This window comes from Acomys minous (genome assembly GCF_964271855.1).
Source record: "Acomys minous genome assembly, chromosome: 15".
NCBI lineage: Eukaryota > Metazoa > Chordata > Mammalia > Rodentia > Muridae > Acomys > Acomys minous.
Window position 1 is genome coordinate 80865517 of NC_140497.1, and position 23531 is coordinate 80889047.

Sequence of the window (23531 nt, forward strand, 5' to 3'; positions counted from 1 at the left end):
AGAAAAACTGAGAAAATCTTAATAGCCTATTAATCTCTGACTGCCTTTGGTCCCGTTACCATGGCGGGTATCACGGGTATTTTACAAAATGGAGACTCTCTGAAATTTCTCACCCCTCTCTTTTATTTTTTTGGTTTTTCGAGACAGAGTTCCAACTGTGTAGCCTTGGCTGTCCTAGACTCGCTTTGTTGACCAGGCTGGCCTCGAACTCACAGCGATCCGCCTGCCTCTGCCTGAAAGGGCGTGGGCCACCATGCCCTGCTCCACCCCTCTCTCCTCTAACGCGGAATGTAGAAAAAGTTCCATCTCAAGACTTCTGCTTGCACGCGTTAGCGGGGTTACGTAAAACACTGCAGCTGGACTCTGGAGAGGTAAACCCTACGGGCGCGAGCCTCGTACCTGGGTGGAAGGGCTGTGCTTGTGAAGGCCGCTTTCCTTTCGATTCCTCCTGGACCCTGTGAGCTTGGAAAGGCCAAAGCCGCTGCTGACTCGGGACAGTTTGGACTGGGTGGTCGGCACCAAGGCTTCTCCTCGGCTTATGCACTTCTTTTCATGGGCTGTAAGTGTAAAATTCGGTAACTGTACAATCTCCCACGTATTTGTTAGTCTTTTACTATTTCGTAGTGTGGTTTCAGGGCACAATGCTCTCCCCATTAACTATCCACGGCTTCCTTCCCGTAGCTCTGCAGCTCTCAATGGTCAAGCACACAGCCTGCAAATACCACTGCAACGCAGTAAGAAATTAGATTTCCGGAGTCCGACCACATTCTCACAGCTGCCATCACAGTACAGGGCCATCGCTGTTCTATTTTCACTAGTTATTATTTTCCATCTGCTATTGAGCTCAGGGAAATAAAACTCCATAAGCTTGTAGGTATTAAAAACACACTCAGCAATGTAGATCCCATCGCTCCCTGCGCCTTCCCTGTGCCTGGGAGCAGCTGCGGGGGTGAGTCACTCACAGATGAGGAACTGCCACAGTTACCAAAAGCCGCTCACCTCAGAGATTGATTTAGGAGCCACAGACTTGTGACTGCTGACCTGTTTAAGGACAGATGCTCAGTCGTGATGTCACTTACCTCTGCTATGAAAATTTATTTAAATTAGAATATGTCTCTATGCTAATGACTCACAATCTGTCATCTCAAAAACATTTGTTGAGAAAATTTTGGAACATGAAATATTTTAGATTTTAAGAAAGCTCCGAAGTGCAGACAGTATACTGTAAAAGCATTGAGGATCCACAGCAGTATATCATAATATAGCACCTCAGCATCACCACGGCAAATTGAGTGAGTGAATGAATTTAATAAGGTAGAATCTGTTACCAAGGCAGTTTTAATAAGAAAACCATGCTGTTCTCCTATTTTTATGTATGCCAATGCTCTACCTGCAGGTACACCTGCAGGCCAGGAGAGGGCAGCAGATCCCAGTATAGATGGTTGTGAGCCACCACGTGGTTGCTAGGAATTGAGCAGACAGTGTGCTCTTAACCATGGAGCCATCTCTCCAGCCCCCAGGCCCCACGTTTTAAGGCTTCTAAAAATCTCAGTTAAGGACAAAAGCTGAGATAGTGACATCGATGATGTGTCACTCTTGAAACTCACGACAGTGCAGAGGCTTGGGTACAGAGCGGGAGCAGTGTGCAGAGCACCCGAGGGCCGAGGCTGCGGTGGGAGCCCAGCGGGCCTTCTTACCCAAATGGTTCTGCCAGCACTTCAAGCCAGCCTCTTCGATGAGTGGCCGCGCGATGGCTATGTCCACGTGGCCCCTGTCGTTCACCGGCAGGCTGACTCGGAAAAGCTCCTCCAGGACTTGTTTCTTACTGTGGATCAGCTCAGTCCAAACTCTATTGACAGCTTTAATGAGGAGCTGACGCCCTTGAAAAGGAGAAGAAAGAAAAGAATCCAGAGAGAACACAAAGGCAGCTCTTTTCTTCCTGGGCTCCACCCAGGTACTGTATTTAATTGCAAAACAAAATTTATAATTGGATTATATTCAGTTCAATGAAAAAAGGGATTTAATTTAGATAAGCCAAAGTGAAGATTTGCCTATGTAGAAAATATTTTTAAAAAACAGAAAAAACTACAAGTATTTATCTACTGACTTCCAGGTAAGAATTGCTGTCTCAGACTGTCCTTTACTCCCAACCGAATGCAGGAGCCCATACGAGCTACACAAGTATTCCGTCAATGGGCTGTATGCTCAGGTCCTGAAAAACAATTTCTTTCTTTCTTTAGCTTTACATTAATTGTAAGCTAGAATACAAAACAAGAGGTGTCATTGTGACATTTTCACAAATATTTACCATTATGCTTAATTCTTCCTCACTGTCCTCCACGTTCCTCTCTCTTGCCCCTTCCTCCAGACAGGCCTGTTCTGCTTTCTGGTCACAAGCGCCTGTCACACTCTTTTCTCACCTTACTCTCTCTAATCTCTCACAGTGACAGCTCTAACTCTCAAGACCTCTCTATCTGTCTGTCTGTCTCTCTTACACACATGAACACATGTAAATCTACATTTCATATATGATAGTAAACAGTAGTACGTGTCTTTCTGAGGCTGGCTTATTTCACTTAAGAGTGATTTCAGTACCATATTTTTTTTCCTTTTTTTCTGCAAATGCAAGATTTTCTTTTCTTTTTTAGATTTATGTATTTATTATTATGCATAAAGTGTTCTGCCTGCATGTACACTCATAGGCCAGAAGAGGGCATCAGATCACATTATGGATGGTTGTGAGCCACCATGCAGTTGCTGGGAATTGAACTCAGGACCTCTTGAAGAGCAGTCAGTGTTCTTAACCACTGAGCCATCTCTCCAGCCTCTCATTTTTCTTTATGGTTAAACAAAATTCCATTGTATCTATGTGCACATTTTCTTTTCCAGGCTGGTTCTATTTCTTGGCTATTATGAATAGCCGAACAACACAGATATAAACACGGATCTGCACATATCTCTACGGTAAGATGACTCAGTCCCCTGAGTATGCACCCAGGAGTATACATAGTGAGGTCATACGGTAGCTCTATTTCTTTTTTTCTTTTCTTTTTCCCTCTTGAGACAAGGTTACCATCAACCAGCTTAGCATTTTTCTCATCTTGGCATCCTGGTTTGCATGCAGACTGGTACGTGTATAGGTTGGTTGTGTTAGTAGGTTTTGAAAGCCTTGTTGTTATGTCTGAAAACTGGACCACCACATCCGCAGCCAGCGAGCGCAGGTTACCTTCACTGATGTCCTGGCTGTAGCCACCATCGGGTTCAATGTCGGAGGGAATCATGACGTGCCATGTGGTCATGCGGGCTTCTGCTTCCAGGCCAAACCCTTCCACGTTGCTGAAACATGCAAGCCAGATTCAACTAGCTGGGGGAGTGAGGCAGCTGCAAGCTGTAATTACTACGACTGGCTCTGCAGACACGCGTAAGCACTGGCCCCATCACACCGTCCCATTACTGGTAGCCAGACACTCAGCAGATGCCACAACAGGATTCCTGACTTACCACAAAGGTGCCCTATCCACGAGTGACCTCACAAATGCATTTAGCTACACGTGGCTGAAGCAGTCTCTAGGGATCAAGACTGTCATGGTAACATTAAAGGCTTTTAGATTAGTGTCAAAACTGCAGAAAGATCCTGTCTCCAAGAGCATGCTTGACTCATGTGTCTCCTGCAGTCTGCAGCTGCCCTGAGGTGCTACGCTCTCCCCCTCCCTGAGGATAACTCTTTCTACAGCAGCAGGAGGCCAACACAGAAGGAACCCAAAGGTGTTTTTGTTGGCGCTTTGCCTCATAGTGCTTTGGGATTATTTATTTTAACCTTACTGGCCTTTTGCATGTACATCATGGTTTCTGGTTTTGTGTTTGTACGAGTTTTGTTGGTGCATACATGTGCCTGTGTGTTTCTTGTGTTTTACTCTGTTTTCTTTTTATTCTAGTTTCTTTGGGTAGCTGAGTCAGTGGGGAGACCGGGAGGAGGTGGAAGAGGATGCTGTCAAGGACAACTGGGCAATTGGAACCCGAGGCTTACCTTCCAACATGTAGACTAATCAGGCAGTGAGCAAGACAGCTAATGAACTCTTGGTCATGGTTGCCGGGTCCTAGGATTAAGTTCCGGTTTACAGTAAGGACCCTGAGTGAATCAAGGAGAGCTACTTGTTGCGGGACAGTTTTGTGTGCCCGTGAGAACTGGTACAGGATGGTCCTATTGAGGCAGTGATAAACTGCATCCAGCGACAATCCCTGCGATCTTCTCTTTGACTAAAAAGATGAAAGATACGTTTTTCAGTAAGAGGACAAAAATGCAAAACCTGCTGTCATTCACAAGCACACGCGGATCAGCTGTTATGCCACAGGTGCCGTGCTAAGTCCTCGGAGTGCTTAGCTGAAAACACTGAGCTCCCACGGTTATGGATTCAGAACACAGAACACACAGAACCCACGAGACACATAAATGCAACTTAAGAATAAGGAGAGCAGAGTCCGTGCCAGTGTGGCAGCGTGGCCTCCCTGAGAGCACACAGATGTCCCTGGGAGGAAGCTTCTAGCAAACTACCTCCTCAGGATGAACGGCCTCTGTGCCAGCCCAAGAACTGAGCAGGCTGACCTGGTGCTCTGGCCGCACGCTCACTCACAAGCTGTGCTCTCTGGCTTAACTACAAATGCACGCACGTGTTAGGAGGGAACGGAACCCTGTCACAGCCCAACAGAACACGGACAGGGCAAGTGGTGCAGTTTGGCATAGAGATGAGATTTTTTTTTTCCTTTTCATTTACTTTTTACATCTACCTGAAAATTTGTTCATAATCACCATATGTCACTCATATAATTGTAAAGGAAATTTGTCTTTCTAAAATTAAATTTTCATCATACTATAGACTTTGATCTCGGTTTCCCTCTCAACTACTCCACTAAACTACATGCCCTGCTCCACTCCCTCCCTCTTTAGAAACAAAAAACAAAAAACAAAAAACAGGCAAACAAACAACAAAGCCAAGACAGAATAAAAAGAAAACAGAAAAAAAAATTCGAAATACCACACACACACACACTCTCGCGCACGCGCACGCAAAGCCCATAAAAATACAAAACCAGAAACCATAATATACATGGAAAATGTTTCCCACAGGTGGGGTGTGACATCCTCAAAGGAGTATGGATGACAATAAACTGTTGGTGCGCATCCTGACAAGAGGATACTTCCTCAGTATGGATGTTCCTGCCCCGTAGTCTTCATACAATGGCATATTATGAAACCTTATCTGGTTGTATTCCCTGAGCTATTTAAATGTGCCTGGGCAGCGAGGGCCACCAGGAGAGCACCCACAGCTGAAAACACCAGGCACTGGGGGAGGGGAGCATTGCATTTTTAAATTCACTTTTTACAAAGTCTGGGTATATCAAATGTTAATATTCATTATTTTTAGTTACACCTACTTCCAATAATTTTGACACCACAGGAAAAAAAAACTTTATCAAATGAAAACACGTACCCCACAGTTAACAGTGACAGTGGATTACCTGTGCAATGAGCTGAATTATAAAATCTATAAGAAGTTTAGACTCTTTGTTGAACATGCCTTGCCAAAGCTTGTCCACCACACGTTGGGTGAAATAAAACACGTTGTTCACCAACACTTGGTAGCTTCCTCCACTGGTAATGGGCAGAGACGCATCTTCACCTAAATCCCAGAAGGAAAAAAAGATTTAAGACAGTTGCTGTCTACCAACACAAGACCTCAAAGACACAGGCTAAGGCGAGGGTAGCACAGCCCTTAGGGAACATGACCACATGCTCTGAGGGACTACTTTAAGAAAACGATGTGCACAGCCAGAAATCAGGATATTTTTACCAGGTTAAAAGCTTTGTGGCCTGAGAGTCCCTGGGAAACCTTACACCTAAAGCCAGTCTGTGGGAAGCAAACAGTTCTTCAGCGTGAACTGTCAGCAACAGAGCATCCCTACCTGATAAAAAGTTCAACTAGAGATGGGTTATGTGCGAAGAGTGAGTGGGAAAGCCAGCTCCCAGAAAAAACTCTATTTGGGGTGCACTTCCACAGCAACAGTGGCACGGACATAGGACTCCCAGAGCTGGCCAAACGGCTTCAGCTAAGTGCACAGACCTGTGACCAGCAGTGCAGCCTCCTAAGCAGGTGACCCTGGCGTCCCCAGGGGCTGCTATGACCACACTGGCCCTGCCATTCCTTCTCCTCATCCCACTGGAGCCTCCACACCTGATTCATTAACTATTTGCACTACACTAAGGGGTCTCTGTGGTACAATGATCTCAGTGGGTACCAACAAGCACGAAAATGTGACATGGCGTCTAGTTTTGAAAATTCAGTTACATATCCTGAGATCAATTTATCAACACAGAAGTTCTATGATACAGATGCTCACTCAAGAGTGCTAGAGAAAGTAAGTTGTTAAAACCTTGGTGTTTTTGCCTTTTGAGGGGCTCTCACCACATAGCCCAGGCTTTCCTTGAACCTTCTTCAACCCTTCTGGTAGCTTCTGCAGCCATGCCTGAATGACAGGTAGGCAACACTACTCCTGGCTTAGAACAATCCATTTTCTCCTCTTAGCGATTTCATGTTGTTGGATACATACATAAGTGATGTCTCTACTGTAAATGTCGCAAGTGTCACAACTGTATTGCAATCCAATACAAATGCTTTCAAAGACTACAGCCCAGCGCACTCTGACTTTGTGACACACATTCTGAAGAATGGCAGGCACATTCCTAAAATGCCACTACCCAAGAGATGCACACACTATGCATGTCTGTGGCTCCTGAATAAGAAATCTTTACAGCAGTTTTATTTGGAGTTGTCTCTAATTGGAAACTTCAACATATCTATCAACAATAGCATGAACAAGCATATGTCCATGTGGCATACCACTGTATAGTGTTGGCAACAAACTGCTGTATGCAAAAACATGAATACATCATCTCAAACATGAAAAGAAAATGTTAACGGTAAGAGGCCAGATTAAAAAGAAAGAAGGCAGGGGGAGAGTGTGGAGCTTAGAGAGAGGGCAGTGGTAATATCAGCACTTAAAAAAAAAATTAAAATAAGCACAGAATTACCCAGTAACACATCAGCTGCAAGCAAATGGTCCATCACGCTGTCCAAAATGTGCGTCTGGAATTCCTTCTGCTGAGTTCTTGTAGATCTTTCAGGAGAAGCCTGTGTATTAAAACAACACACACACACACACACACACACACACACACACACTAGAATCAGAAAGAGACTTCACGACACAAAGATGGTCCCACCACAGTCACCCTATGGACTATGCCAGGAAGATGAAAGCCGCCTATCCCGGCACACTGAAGGACAAAGGCACAAGGAGGCTGTGTGTGCACATAACCATGCTCTTATTTTTTTAAAATCATAGAACTTTAAATAGTATGAAGAAAAAGAAAAATCTCTAAAATGATTTGGAATCTTGAGTCTAAACATAATACGTGGAATCTATTTGATAATTTAGCAACATACCTCATTTCAGCAGTTTATAAGGAAAAGCATATAAAATAACCCATAAAGTCATTGAAGTAAATATAAACACTCAAGAAATACAGTAGCCAAGAGCCCTCAATAGGGAAACAACAGTTAATCAGGCCAACAGTTCAGTGCTGAGCTTCCCGTACATTAGGAAAAAGGAAGCTACGGCTTGTGCTTTCTCCTATCTGTGAAAGGAAGCCGCGTGGCTCGCCGGGGCCAGCAGAGCGCTTAGCTGCAGCAGCGCGGTCTACACACAGACAGCAGCTGTGTGGTGGCATTTCCGACTGGCCTTTGTGCAGCACTGATCTTGAGCAAATGCTGAGGACACAGTTGATCTACACTGTTTGCACTGGTTGTTATGGGGAACCACCCCTGGCAAATGGCAAGGCACTAGGATCCCTTTGTCATCCTCTGAAGGCTAGGCCTTTGACACACAGTGAACAATCCCAACCTTCACAACACTCTTGTTGTGTGTGTAGGCAGAGGCTGACTGTTAGTTCTTTGCAAACACAGAGAAACACCCAGCCCCGGGGCTGTTTCTGACCATCTTGCTTGCTCCTTGTGCCTCGCTCAGCCTGCTTTCTTATACAACCCAGGGCCACCTGACCAGGAGTGGCACAGCGCACAGTGAGCTTGGCCTGACACATCAATCATTGATGCAGACAGTGACCCACAGGCATTTCTCCTATTGAGACTATCTCTTCCAAAGTGGCTCAAGGTTTGTGTCGAGCTGACAATGACCAACAGTCACACCTTGTCTCTAAAATGAGGATGTATCTGTTTCAAGTGGCATTTGGCAGTTAAATGACATAAATGTATATACAAGGCCCTGCAGCTAACACATAAGAACACTCCAAGGAATTACTTTAAAGGACACAGTGATAGCCATATTCACAAATCCAAAATTCTTTTAAAGTGAGGCTGTGGCAACCCCCAGGAAAACCCAGTGAACTAGGCAAGTAGGGCCGGGAACAAATGTAAATTTCATCATCACTTTGAGTCAGAGGGCTAAATTCCTGGGACTGAGTCACCCACAAATCCTTCCGGGACTAGAATTAAGCACTGTGTATTGTTTTCCTTTTGTTGACTAGAGGATGCTAGGTGGGCCCGCTCACTGGTACTTGTCCCCCTAAGCACCTCAGGCTGCAGCACAGAACCGCAGTCTTCAGAGCCGTCACACACTTGGGATTGGGCGGTCTCACTCCTGGGTCAACTTCAACAGCTCGAGCTTTTGGATAATATGGCCACTTGTCTGATTCCAAAGAAATTTTAATGAAACGACCGGTTTGCTCTTATTACAAATTGATAAGGGTTATCACCTCTTAAGAGCCAGGTGTGGGACTCTCAGTGTGATGCGTCCCAAGGACCAGATAGGCCACGCTCACATGTCCCTCTTTGCTGTGATTCTGGGGTTGTCTGTTCAGCTAAGATTATGAGCATAGATGCTTTTCTCTTTTTTCAGACCAGTGCAAATGGTTTTTGCTAGGCCCTCCTGCCATAGTCTGTCATTTTAAAATAAAGACATCATGCAGAACAAAGGAGGAAGTATTCATGACCAACTTCAATTGAGTGTTGGCTTTGATTCCTCTGCCCTGTTCTCGGTGCTTCCTTCCTGCTGCCACAATCTAACCTGTAGGCAGTCCACTCATCTGCTCCAGCAGAGCAGCTGTGGGGAGGGGGGGGATGGAGAGGGGACAGCAGAGCACTTGAGAAGACCCACTGGACACTCGAGCCAGGCCACCAGGCTTCCTCAGCATGCCAGCCACTGTGCTATTTATTACCTGTGTGTTCAACTTCCATAACGCTTCTCAGAGACAGGCTCCTCTACTAGGTCACTAGATAGACGAGCGACAGTAAGGGAGGAACGTGCTGAAATTGATGAGGTCAGAGCTGGAACCTGCGCACAGGACTTCAGAAGTACTGGGTAACGTGCACACGTTTAACCCTTCCAGTAACTTGGCGAAGGAACCGTCACATGACCCCATTCTTCAAAGAACGGGTGTAGTTTGAGGGGAACACACCTCTGTGATAAACAGAGCCATTTCTTACTGAAAATCCCTCTTTTCTCTTATGTCTCATTTATTTCCTTATAGCAGGCCTCAGAGTCACACTCAAACATTCTATACAAACAGGGGCCTCACGGACACACTCAAGTCATTCCATATGATCAGGGGCCTCACGGACACACTCAAGTCATCCTATACGAACAGGGGCCCAAATCTCAATGAGAATGCGATCTCTTAGTTTTAGAGATTGCTCTTTCAGCAGACGTAATCAAGAAAGCATGGTCTCCTGTCACAAAACAAACACGAACAAGACTAAGGAGTGTGGCTCACAGTTGCCATATCAAAGATCAGTGGGTTTAGGGGCCTCCCTTCACGCTGGGAGGCAGCAGACACACAGCTCCGCTTTCAAGTCCCTGCCTGGTTAGACTCAAGCAGAAGAACCCTGCTCCTTAGGAAGGCATGCAAAGCAGCAATACTTTAACTAGCCTGTTTTTGCATAGAGACAAATGTGTGTAAAGTTCTTTAATGTAGCAAGGTCCCTGTTAAAGACTCAGATTTGCTTTTCATTTATGTCAGTGTGTGGTGTCTGAGCCATCTCTCTCAGCCTTTCTGCTTAGGATGGCTTCATGTCTCCCGCATTTGGCAGGGATGCAGCTAAGAGCTACATGAGTAGGAAGTACTTACTTACACAGCAAGGGCTCTGCTGCCTCTTAAGGGAGACAAAGACACATGAAAGCCATTGGGGGCTCTAAAGAGTTTAACATCTGTCCAGGGCTTCAACCTGACACTCCTGTTGCTCCTGAACTAAAATTCCAACATTCAGCTCTCAAGCACAAAGGGCACAGCTCCATACACCCACGACGAGACCTGTACTCAAGGCTAACACGGGTAAGTGAAGCCCTTCCTGCTACCGTAGGAAGCAAGGGCCAAACTTCATAGGTTATTCATGACTAATTAATTATAACTTATTCATGAATGGTTAATTAATTGCTAGTGTTCTTAGAAGCCTAAGATGTGCTTTCGCTGGCTAGGAACAATCATCCATTCTCTGAACTGTATGCTAATCTTTAAGATAGATACCGTTTCTTGTACATATTTATTGAATCACATCTTGTGATTTCAGTTTTTCTGGGCTTTTTCTGATTTTTACTGTAGATAATAGGGTACTGACCATCTCTCTTCTTGAGCTGTTTTGTTTGTTAATCCATCACCAGGTTCTATCCTGGAACTTGTCAGTGACTGAGCTCCATCATGGAGCTCTATCAGTGAACTGCAGCACTGAGCTCCATCACCAGGCTCCATCATGGAGCTCTATCAGTGAACTGCAGCACTGAGCTCCATCACCAGGCTCCATCATGGAGCTCTATCAGTGAACTGCAGCACTGAGCTCCATCACCAGGCTCCATCATGGAGCTCTATCAGTGAACTGCAGCACTGAGCTCCATCACCAGGCTCCATCATGGAGCTCTCTGTCAGTGACTGATCTCCACCATGAGCTCCACCACCAGGCTCTAGTTCTAGCCCTATAAATCCCTCAAGGTTCCCCGAGGGACAAGTTCTATCAGGCAAGCTTTTAATCATGCAGCTTACTGCTGAGACATTATTCTCCCTGCCAATTTTAAACACTTGTGGTCCTGTTTAAAATGCTCCTAAATTCCGTAAGTGACTTATTTTAATTGTCCGAGCTGAGATGTTTTCACAGGAATGACTTAAACACCTTCCACGGTTTTGAGGTTGTGATTAAAAAGTCAACTGCATTAGCCACTAGAGGGAACAGAGAAAGCCACTGGGTTGTCAGGCTGAGAGAGCAGTGGGGAAGAGAGTGGTCCCCAAGCATCTTAACCTCACACCTTGCACAGCAAGGACTCTTTGGCTCCATTGACATGCTCTGGGCTGAAGAACCAGCAAGGATGGGTCATTTAGTTTCTCTCTCTTGATCTGTTTTCTTTAGTGATGTCAGGAGGTAAATAGTTTGTTGATTTTGTCATTTGACACTGCTGATTAGACTCAAACCCGCAGCCTCGTCGTACAGTCATTACAGAACGGCGGGCTCAGCTCTAGATGAACATTCAGAGGCGGGTCACATCTACGGCCACTGGTGAAACCACAAGCTGCAGAAGCTCTCAGTTTCTTCCAGGCCACTAATTCCTCTCACTTACCACAAGAGAGGAGAAACCGCAGTCGCCCATTGTGTTCTGAGAACCTTCTGTGTGCAGTACCCGGTGTTATAAGTTGCACTGGACAGTGGCAGCGATGGGTGAGTGTGACTGACTAAAGTGGGGACGTGAGGGAAACTGCCAGTGTTTTTAATGTCTAGAGGATCTGGTAAATGCACACTACTGCCTATGAGCTGAATCCAGCCTGGGTCTCGTTTGAAAATAAAATTCTACGGGAGCACAGCCCTATTCAGTGTGCCCTGTCTTTTCTCTAGATCTGTTCACAGTATAATGACACAGGTGAAGAACTGTGACACAAACTTAAAATAAGTATTTGACTTATTGGAAAATCTGCCACAGAAAACGGGTGACAAAGAACTAAAGTCTAAATATGCTTGAGAAAATGAAGAAAAAGTGCAACAAAGTGAGAGGGTCCAACATACATGTAACATTAGAACTTGTCTACTCCCCTGCATTTTACCTACACATCCTCCAGAAGGACTAGGAGTCTAAAGTCTTCTGCATAGATCATACGTGGTTATCACACATTTCTTTGTCTTTACCTCCAACAGCAGATCAATTAGTGGAGTTTGCTTGCTGGCCGGGGTAAGACAGAGGTTGTCGATGATTAAGACTCGCATGAAGTCGAAAACGAACTTTTTAGCCGGGTGACTGGTCAGATAGGTCTTGGTGCCCACGTTGCAGTACTCTGACTGGCTCCTGTTCATCCCCGTGTCTGCCGCAAAAGCTTTAAACTCTTCTGCCGGGGATCCAACCTCATCATCCAGGTCTGTCACCTGACGAGAGAAACCAGGGGCAGTCAGTCACATTAGAGTCTGTGCGACACCTTCACTTGCATGCTTGCTAAAACAGTGAAACCAAACAGCACTGTGGCAGCGGCGTGGCACAGGCAGCAGGGCTACTTCCCTGGAGTTTACATTGCACTGAGCATCACCTCACAGTGTGCTGCCTTCAAGGTGGTGATGTGGCCCTATGCTGTGCTGCTAAGCACTTTTTGACTGACCTTATGTACCACTTCCGCTTCCTGGGGGATTATAAACACCTCAGATAAATGAGGTGGGGGTGTGAGAACGGCTGCACTATGCATGTCTGAAGGCTGCTATTGAGAAGCCAAAGGTCACAGGTCAGAGAGGAACCTATTATAAGGGTGATCCCCAAAGGCTGATCTTTTTTTTTTTTCCTTTTTCTTTTGGCAGGTGAAAAAAATCCAAATAAACAAGATAGCAACAGGCTGAAGTCAATCGAGAGAGAGAGAGAATAATAAATAAGTCCTGAATGCTGATAAGGAGAAGACAAGGAGGCATTACAAGTTCATATATATATGCACATGCATGCACATCTACTTTCTGAATAAAAAAAGAGAGCTGTTTGGTTTGGCCAGAGTCTTGTGACCTACGAAGAGCACTTTCTAAGCACAGTCACCATTTTGTGGGAAAGACATGCCTGGCTGGGGATGTCAGCAATGGACTTACAAGGGCATAGAGGAAAAAGGCAGGGAGCAGAGTTCACGGTTCTCTTAGGGGAAAACGGAGGGAATCTGTGGGGAGCTTTGACAACAGGCTGTGACAGAGGGGTGGGACAGAAAGTGACAGACCAAAGTTGGTCAGGAGCCCGGGAACACAAAGGCCTGCTCTTCACCAGGGCGGACTGGTCCATACCTGACCCTAGGTCCCTTCTATTCCTTACCATCTCTGAGTACGGGCGGATGTTGAAGGGGAAGACGGTGGCTGCTAAGGCACACAGGAAATCGGGGCTCATCCACATGGAGGCAAGGTCTGGAACATTGTGGTACAAGTATCTGAAGAACTGCATCAGGGTCACTGGGTACTCTCGGAGCCACGAGCCCTCTTCTTCCGACTGCCATGGCTAACACGGGCAGGAGGAGAACAACTGTGTTAGACGGGGCCGTACTCCCAGGAGACCTTAAGGTGGCCTTGCGGCAACCACCTGTCATCTCAGTGCTTGGGAAGCGGAGGAAGGAACATCGGGACTTAAGGTCATCCTCAGAGACCTGGGGAGTTTCAGATCAGCATGAGCTCTGTGAGCAAGACCTTGTCTCAAATTGTTGGAGGTGGTGGGTGGAGGGACAGAGGGAGAGAGAGAAAGAGAGAGAAGAAAACCTTACTAAATATTATTTGTCTAACACTGAGGCTATCAATGATCCAAAACTTGATCAGTCGTACATGAACAAGCAGGCAGATAAATCTAATCGCCAGAAAACCAGCCACAGCCTTAGAAACTGTTCCCCAGCACCCCCGTGGCTCAGCCAAGAACAGCTGTTGTTACCAGCGTGAGGGTGGCCTGTGCCCTAGTGGCTTTTGCCTTCACTGATCCTGTGCGTCCCATCAGAAAATTGGGAGTAGGATAAAAAGATGCGAAGGGATTTCCTAGCCTTACCTCAACACTCCTAAGCACTGCAGGGGATCAGTAAAGAAATTATGCGTATTTTAAGTTTCTGAAAAACATACACTTCCTGATACTTGCCCTGCCAGTGACTTCTTCCTTAAGAAAGAATTTTATATTTTTTTACAGACCAGCACAAAAGTGAGACCCCCCAAGGCATCCTAAGGTGATGCATTAATGACAGTGTTTTGCTTTTAGGTAAGAGAACGAGTCTGAATTAAAATTACAATTATCAGATGCGTATAGTTCAAGGAATGCAGGTTTAGCATCTTCTCTTAACACAGTCCTAAGCTGTGCAGTGAGCTATGCCACCACTCACAGTATGCCTGTGACACAGACAGGGACAGATTCTGTCATTACACTCAAATTCCTCATCTCTAAGTTCAGAAGAAGTGAAAACGGAAATGTGCTCTGTTAATGTTTTAACATCTAAATGAGAGTAATTTCAGAGTCTCAACATGTAACCATATAGTATTCACAAGACACCATGGTTACATACGGGCATCTATTAGGATATATCCTGCATTGGTAATACTGGCTGCTACTTACGACACTCTTCTAAGTATTTAGTGTATATATTACTACCTTAGATCCTCACAACACTGTGGGGCAAACGCTGTTGTCACCTGACGTTTAAACTTGGGAAACAGAAGCAGAAGGAAGGTGGCAGGCCTGGAATACTGGGCGTGACCCTGGCTTCCAGAGCCTGCGGTTTCTAGTCTCTCAAGTGCTGGGTATCAAACCCACCTCACACAAACAAGGCCAACAGTCTCCCTTCGAAGCCACCACCCTCGTCTGTGGTGTGTGGTCTTACCTTCTGTCCTTACTGTAGAGCTAAGAAAACAGGGTGGGGTCTAGAGCCACAAGGAAACAGACAGCTAAGGTAAACAACGCCAGGCCTGGGCTGTAACGTAGCCAGCACTGTGCGCAGGCTGTGCAGACTGTGGGACCCAGCACTGCGGCTTCAGTAACTCACTGAGTTCAGCATGGTGCGCAGCATCCCGAGGAGTAAGAAAGCGGATTCTGTGCACACGTTGTGGATGGAGGAGACCACCGTTCCGCTGGAGGCGGGGACGCCAAAGATGAAAGTCCAGATGGAATCCAAATCAAACTGCAGACCGAATGAGCAACGGCCAGTCATTATCACTTTCCCACCCCTAGAGGAGATCCTTAGAAATTCTAATACTCTAAAAATTTTTTGAAACTACTTTTTTTTTCTTTCTTCTTTTCTCTTTAACTGTGTAATGACAAACAGATCACTAGTAACCCTCCTGACTGTGCCAGAATTTGGCGCCTGTGGTATGCACCATCATGCTCTTCCGTCTCAGCCTTGTTTTTCCCCTAGACAAAACTATGGCCCCCCCCAGCCCCGCATGCATTCGCAAAAGATTAAATTATTAACGCGTCAGTCTTCAGCAAGAAGCTTAATTGAGCACAGTAAACTCACTCTCCAATGACTCAAATTCATATTACTTACAAGTAAGAGTGCACAAAACAGATGAATGATGGGTAGTTTTACACAACACTTATGGCTATAGTGCCATGTGATTCAAAGTTCCTGGGAAGCCAAGTTCTGCTAAGCAGAAGTCTTTACCTTGGTTTAATGTAAGGGTACCACTTAGGATTTCATGGAAAAGGTTTGGTCAAATACTGAAAAGTAATTTGAGTATCATTTGGCATAGGATGGAAACAAATTTGAATTTAAAGGCTAAAGATAAAGCCTCAATTTTTTAATAGTCTTCAATGACAAGTCAAATAAACCATTGCTAGTTTCCTGAAAATGTAGCTGTTCTTTATTATTAAGAAGTTAAAAATATTTTTAAAATCAAAACTTGTACCTACTCTTTTTAGTGTATATGTAGTGTGTGTGTGTGTGTGTGTGTGTGTGTGTGTGAACGTACCCCATACACACACTAAGCAGATGTGTATGAAGACCCATGGTTGACATCCTTAATCACCCTCTCTCCTTCCTTCATTGTCATGTTTTGAGACAAAGTCTCTTAATGAAACCTGAATTTCACCAATTTGGTTAGAGATCGTCAATGAGCTCCCAGGGTCACCCATTCCCCTCCCACAGGACTGCGGTCACAAGCATATGCAGCAGTGGTGACTTCTTATTTGGGCTCTGGGGCCTGAACCCAGGTCCTTAAGCACCTCACAGAGTCCGCATCTCCCAGGCCTTCCCTTCAATTTTAATTCTCTGGAAATGAAATCATATTTCTAGGTGAACTTGGGCTACTCAAAACAATCCTTTAGATCACAATTAATGTCACCCAAAGTCCTCATGCATGGACAGTATAATAGAACAACCATAAAGAAAGAAGGCAAACGGCGACAAAGGATGTCTTTTTTAAGAAAATTGCCTAGCAAATGTACAGGGTTTTTAAATTCCCAAATTAAACTTTAACTGTCAGAAGCAACAGACTTTACAGGTTTTTACAGCGACACCTACTAGGTCATTCCTACCTGGCAACCCTGCTTACACCGGCTGCTGGTGACAGGCACACTGACCTGCAGGTTCTCAGGTAGTTCGCTCACTGGCTGTTGCAGAAACAAGGCCATGAGGAGAAAATAGAGGGCAGGGACATTCGTGTGCTTAGGAAGGAAAGACTGAAGAACCAGAAAGCCAGGAAAATGGCAGGCATCCCGGTTAATCTCCCTGACTGTGCATTTCCCACCGGCACTCCTGCCCACGTTGAATCCTAAGAGAAGAGAAGTCAGAAAGAGTCAGTAACAGAAAGGGGCTCAGCTGGGCAGGTGGGGCACACCTGTTCTGAACCTACACACGGAAAGCCAGCTGGTTGCCACAGGCTGACCCCCCCTTTAGCCCACTCTGTCACCATCAGTTTGACTTTGCACCACTGCTCATTAGCATTCAGGTTCTGACGGAGAGCTGGGACAACCAGGTACAAGTCTACAAATGCTTCTCACTGTGTAACAAGCTCAGAAGAGCTGCAACGTCCTGCTCATGCTTCCAAAAGACCGCAGTGAGCCAGGGGCAAACAGAAGATGCTATGTATGGAACTACAGGTAGTCAATGTAATTAATACATTTTATTTGTACTCAAAAATTACCATAAACTTGTGACCTTAAATCATATACGGATTCAGATTCCAGACTAAATGAAGAAAAAAAAATACCCGATTTCCTCACACTCCACAATCTGCACTGTGCCAGAAGGCTGCCAGGTGTGGGAAAGGCAGATCCACACCCATCCTGGCTATGGTCCCCACAAGCTGGGCGGGTCACCCACCGTCCTCTGAGGCTATGCCAGGAGACAGAGCGAAGAGAGCCACTACTGTGGCTAAGAACGTGCACATATCTACCAATCCTGTGTCTACAGGAGTCCTGGATTACACAGTTTCCGGGGACAACCCAAGCACGGTCCTCTGGCCATCCCAATCCTAGTAGAGCGCTCAGCGCAGAGCAAATGTCGGCCAAGAGCCCAGTAGAAACCTGTTGTGAACAGATGCCACTGACAAATGACTGACTTGCACTCTGAAGCTACCGAAGTTTCAAATGGAGATTTGCATTTTTTTTTCAATTTTGTTTGGGGGATAAGAATAATTATTATTTAACATAATAATAGAACAATTTACATCCAGGTTGCTTTAAAGTACATGTATCTTAATCAATTGTTCAGCTTGACTGAATTGTCTAAAATATACTCTAATGACGAAAAAAATTGCACAGCATTTTACTACACTTATGCATGCATCATCTCATTTCTAAATCAGAGGGACCGTGTGGCTTAGACATTGTCATATATGTATGAGTCAACGGAGCTTAAATGACAACACCTCCCAGCTGTGTAACTGCAGCCAAGTGACATCGTCTGTGAGATGCGGAGGATACGTTAACGCTTCACCCAGTCACACAGCGAATGGATAGCTACTGACACGAACAGCGCCACTGTCACTTGATGATCACTGGGTTAAAGGTCAAAGGTTGTATGTCATAGCAAAAGTACAACCAGTTCTCCGAGTTTCCACGTCTTAATATTTTACCTTTGGTGCTGGTTTGAACTCGGAAACTGTAAGGCTTCCTTTATATCGTTTGTAAAAGTCACAACTCCCAAGGGCTGCGACAGGAACTGGAGGGCGCACTCATTACACAAGCACCCCTCAAGTCTCTTACCTAACACAGTCCCGATCTTGTTAGTCAGGACAGAGTCTGTCTGCTCCAGCCACCCTCCACCACTGAGCCCTTCCTTAAACTTGATGAGGATGGACTGGTTGCTCAGCAGGACGACGAGGATCCTCATGGCGGCCGTCACTGTGGTGGGGTGCAAGTGTTCTTCCATGAACATCATTATCCAGTCGAAACCCAGCGTCCTGACCAGCTCTTCACAAGCCCTGTTCAAAGGCAGACGGTGTCAATGAAATGAAATGCGTTTCCGGAACTCAGATTTCTTATTAGACAAATATGCCTGAGCCTCATCTTTGAGATACTATCAGTTTCAGGGTTTGAGTTGATCCAGTCAAGTCTACGGAAGTCTCATCCCACTTGACAGGAAGTGACCCGTAACAGCATACAGGACTGTCATTTCTCTTTCTTTTGTCCTCTTTCTTTCTTTTCTTTTCTTTTCCTTCCTTCCTTCTTTCTTGTTCACTATATAGCCCTGGTTGTCCTAGAATTCACTACGTACAGGCTGGCCTTGAACTTACAGAGATGCACCTGCCTCTGCCTCCCAAGTGCTGGCGTTAAAGATGTGCATCCATCACAGCCTGGCTAGGACTAGCAATTCTAAAAGAGGTTTCACTTACTGCACGTTAATGCTTGTCTTTTCTTTAGATGTATAAATGAGCTTTAGCAAGATGTCTAACAGCCTGTTCCTCAAAAGTATAAGGTTAGCAGACACAAGACCGCCAAACTCTTCTTCTGCCCCTGAAAGGAAACATACACATTAAATACCTCAGAGGTAACAGATAAAACAACCTGCCTCTCTGAAATCTCCAGGGAAACTTTTTTTTTTTAAAGAAGGGCTTTCCACTATAGCAGACAAGAAAATGAACAAGATAAATTTCTCTTTAGAGCCCTGACAATTGTTCAATTATACCTCCAATACGACAATGAAGACTTTTGTCCTCTTTATATTAGCTAACATTTTCTTCTCTTCCTCAACAGGAGGAAACCATCGATTAAAACTGTAAAAATAAGCCGGGCGTGGTGGCATACGCCTTTAATCCCAGCACTCAGGAGGCAGAGGCAGGTGGATCACTGTGAGTTCGAGGCCAGCCTGGTCTACAAAGCGAGTCTAGGACAGAAAAGGCTACACAGAGAAACCCTGCCTTGAAAAAATAAAACAAAAACAAAAACAAAACAAAATCACCTGTATAAATAAAAACAATTGCTCCTTTAGAACCTCAGTTTCCCAGGCAGGCCCTCAACTTCCTCTTTCTTTAAAAACACAGGTAACTGTAGTGCTGTGGACTCAAGGTCCTAGAACAGGCAACACCCATGTTAAAGTGTCGATACATGCGGCTGAACTTCCCAATTATGAAGGCTCGGACTGTTGCAGATCTTCTAAGGCCTTTGTAGCTATCTGAAATGAATGAACTCAGCATCCCACTAGCTTTACCCAGCCACAGTTCAAGAGAATCCTCAAGATGACCTCTGACCCTGTCGCAGATGTTCTCCTGCTACCCAAGGCTTCCACTGGTGTATCTGAAAAAATTCACTTGCTTTTGTTCTGTTACTATAAAACCTCCATGAAACATTTCTACATTGAAGCATGTCCTCTGGGGGAAGTGTGGACCTATGTCCCCAGGCCATGGTCACTCGTTATTGCCTCAAGAACAAACTTTCACTTAGTCTCTTTGTGATGAGAGCCATGTTTTGTATTGAGACTATATTTTAAAGTTTGAAAATAGGAATCACTAGTTTATTCAACAAATACAGGACATAAAGCAAAGTGGCATTGTATATCTCGGAACGAGGCACAGTCCACACAAAAGCAGAGAAGAAGCTGGACAAAAGCACAGCAGGACTGGCTCAGAGGCCCTCGTGGAGTGCTCCCAGAAGCCCACAGTGCCAGGTGTGCTGCACCATGGGAAAGCTGTGTGGCTGCTCACTCCCACACTTCCATTTCTGCTAGCATTGAGGCCGAACCTAAACTCCACTGTGGTTTTATGCTCCTACTTATTTGGTTTGTGGCCTTGAAATGTGGATTTAGCTGGCTTTTAAACTAGCACTCTCGAGGCAGAGGCAGGCAGGCATCTGTGAGCTCAAGCCCAGTCACATCTGTAAAGTGAATTCCAGGCCAGCCAGGGCTACAGAGTGAAAAAACAAAAAACAGTGAGTTTATCTGGGTATAGTGTTGCCTCCTTTAATCCCAGCTCTCGAAGTAAGAGGCAACCTGGCTTATGTACCAGGTTTGGAGAGCCAGAGATACAAAGTGAGAGTCCCTGACTCCCACTCTCCCTGGGGAAAAAAAAAAGTGAATTTATTGCTTCACTCATTATAATGCTTCAAGTTAACAAAAGGGGACTCAAGAATCCCTCTTCTAAGCAAATAAAAGTATGAGCAAAAGGGTACCACGAAGCTAATGCTGTAAGAATCACTTCCTATAAACTGACAATATACACAGAAAATTAAAACTCTCAAAAAATTCTTACTAATCTTTTTTTTTTTTAACTTTCTAATAACTCGGTGTCCCCTGGTTTTCAAATATAGCTTAAAACCCTAAGCTCCATCTGAGAGAAGCTTCCAGGCTAACGTTCCCACTGAGGTTTTCTACAGCTCATTACTCCATCACATACTGTTTTTATTTACTGTGTTTATTTTGTGGGGGGTATCATATCATATTCAATACAATTTTGTGGGGAACAGGTAATGGATGTTTTCTACAAGCTATTCTTTCAAATGGCACAAGGTGATGACAAGAACAGCCCAGTCGATCTGGCTTCTAAATAGATAACCAACCACAATGCTACTGTGGTTACTGATTTGAAGGGCTACAAAACAGAGGATGCAGTGATATTTTTCCTGCATCATTTGTATAACTGGGATAAAATTGTTATGTTATTTCCAACAACGTTTGGAGCATTTTCATTTTCTAATTGATGTTTCCTCAGCTTATGTTACTGCAGAGCTTATAAATAACCTTTACATGTGCTGGGCTGTTACAAGCTTTTCTTTCCACCTCTGAGGGAGATCCCTCCTGATGCACCAGGGGTGAGGGGTGCCAGAGGGGGAGAGGGAGGAGGGAAGACGTGGAACAGGATCGGATGGGGAGGGGGAGGGAGGAGTGCGATGGGGAAGGGAATATGGCGAGGGACAGCTAAAACAAAGGGCCATTTGATGATGCATATGGAAACCTAACACAGTAGAAGCTCCTTAAAATATACATACATATATGAGAGAAATTTCCATTAGACCCAGAATATGACAGGGGAAACGAAGCCCCAACTAGGTCTCTCACCACCGAGTGAAACCTACAGTGCTAAAAATGGGTTATATTTTAAAAGTTGTTGTCGTTCAAAAGCACGTCATGGAAACCCCCAAACAACCCAGTCAAATGCCAAGATTACTGGTTGATCTCCATAACTAATGGTAGGGCCCTTTCATTGAAGACAACACCTACATAACTCACTGAACATGGAGAAAAAAAAAAAAATCAAGCTGATGCCTGCCTTGAGCCTTCACCTCTGCTGACTACTGGTACAGAGTACAGGTAGGTACTCTGCACACCACTAGAGGAGAAAGGTAAACACCAAGCTAGCCACAAACTCTGTGATCCACCATGGTAGCCTGTCTGCAAGATGTGCTGGCGCAGAGACAGTTGCAGCAGTAACCACCCACTATCTGCTTGCATTTAAGGCCCACTCCATGAGATGGAAGCTATGCCCCGACCTGCCCAGGTGGCCAGGAACCTGAACTAGATGGGCCACAAAGCCAGGGGGGGAAACCGAGACAACCTGTTCTGCTAAAGGAATGTGGCAGTGAAATGACCAACACTCTGCTACGCTCACACATCAGTGTTTTCCTCCGCCACCATCAGAGCAGAGTCCTCCTGTGGTAGGTGGGAACAGAGAAAGAGATTCACAACTTAAGAATGGGCAGCGAGTGAAGTGTTACAGTAAAAATGTATCGGTTCGGCCTAAGATTGCTAATAAAAGACTGAAGCGTACTTTAAAGCTGCCAGCACAACGTGGAGCAGTAATTAAACTAATACAAATCTTCTCCTAAACTAAGGTGAACAAACTACTCTAAACTGATATAACATACATATACCCCAGCAATCTGCCACTAAGATGCTCCTCCGGCCATACTCCCTTCCTCTTCCTGCGCAGTCAACTGTTTCTCTGTGCTCCTAACAGACAATCTTCATCCCTCTCCTCCAGGAGGTCCCGCCTTCCACTCCTCCTCCTGCCCAGCTGATTGGCTAAACAGCGCTTTATTGACAGTTGTTACATCCACTCAGTGTTCCTCCACAGTGAAGGGTCTTGGAATCCTTAGTCCTAAATCTCCAAATTCCTCCCCTCAGGGTTAAGGAACTCTAGGGATAAGGCAGCAGAAAGTCTGTAAGAACCACAAGGGGATGAAGGGCACCAAGAAAAGAAGGCTTTCTAGACACAACAGAACTGACACATATATGAGCTCAGAGACTGTGGCCACACGCACAGGGCCTGCACAGGCCTACGACTGACGCTCCCAGCAGTGAGAGGAGAAGTACGAGCAACCCTCCATCCCTAACCCAGAAGCCTTCTCCAACTGACAACTGACTGCAAAGGAAAACTTAGCTTTCTCCATTGGAGTCTCATGGGAGATACCACACTTAAGGGCAGGCCCTATGCCCAGCAGGAGGGAGCCAACACAAACCGAACTCAATGGTAATTGTATTTTTGAAGGGTATTTTGTTTGTTTGTTTGTTTGTTTGTTTTTTGGCCTCATAATGCTTTGTGCATTGTTCTGGTTTATTTTTTCCCTCACAGACCTTTTGCTTCTACATCGTGATTTTCTGTGCGTGTCAGTGTGCGTGCCAGTGTGCATATCAGTGTGTGTGTCTGTATGCGTGTCTGTGTGCATGTCAGTGTGCGTGTCGCTGTGCGTGTCTCAGCATCTGCATGTGTTTCTCGTGCTTCCTCTCTGGCTCTTTTTTATTGTTTGTTTTGTCCATTTTGGTTTGTTTATATTCTGAGAAGTAGAAAGATTGGGGGTGAATTTGGGTGGGTGGGTGGGTGGGAAGGTGGGGAGGGCCTGGGACGGTTTGGGAGAGGGGAACTGTACATGGAATTTACTATATTTAAAAACCTATTTTCAATTTCAAAGAAACCCAAAGAACTTATGTTGTTTTGTGCTACCTTGGTTCGAATACAGTGATGACCTTGGGTAATTTCCTCTCAGTTATGTTTGGGTGAGTGGCAGTTTCTTTCCTCCTAAAACTGAGGTAGCAGTAGCCACAGCATAGGGCTGTTGTGAGATCAGACAGAACA

The 23531-nt window shown here is 45.3% G+C and overlaps 1 protein-coding gene across 8 annotated transcripts in view; it reads right to left on the reverse strand.

Annotated features, from left to right (window-relative positions):
• WDFY3 (WD repeat and FYVE domain containing 3) overlaps nt 1–23531 on the reverse strand; it is a 237044-nt gene that overhangs the window by 50758 nt on the left and 162755 nt on the right. For 7 of the 8 annotated variants that reach the window (XM_084759373.1, XM_084759375.1, XM_084759376.1 and 4 more), the window contains 12 exons: nt 18861–18981; nt 18232–18449; nt 16561–16796; nt 15071–15205; nt 13378–13557; nt 12234–12467; nt 7088–7187; nt 5518–5678; nt 4028–4257; nt 3227–3336; nt 1698–1880; nt 400–557 (listed from right to left, as the gene is read on the reverse strand). In XM_084759373.1, coding sequence (XP_084615499.1) covers nt 400–557; nt 1698–1880; nt 3227–3336; nt 4028–4257; nt 5518–5678; nt 7088–7187; nt 12234–12467; nt 13378–13557; nt 15071–15205; nt 16561–16796; nt 18232–18449; nt 18861–18981 — 2066 coding nt within the window. The remainder of the gene's footprint in view (nt 1–399; nt 558–1697; nt 1881–3226; nt 3337–4027; nt 4258–5517; nt 5679–7087; nt 7188–12233; nt 12468–13377; nt 13558–15070; nt 15206–16560; nt 16797–18231; nt 18450–18860; nt 18982–23531) is intronic. The other variant, XM_084759370.1, reaches the window with a different exon arrangement.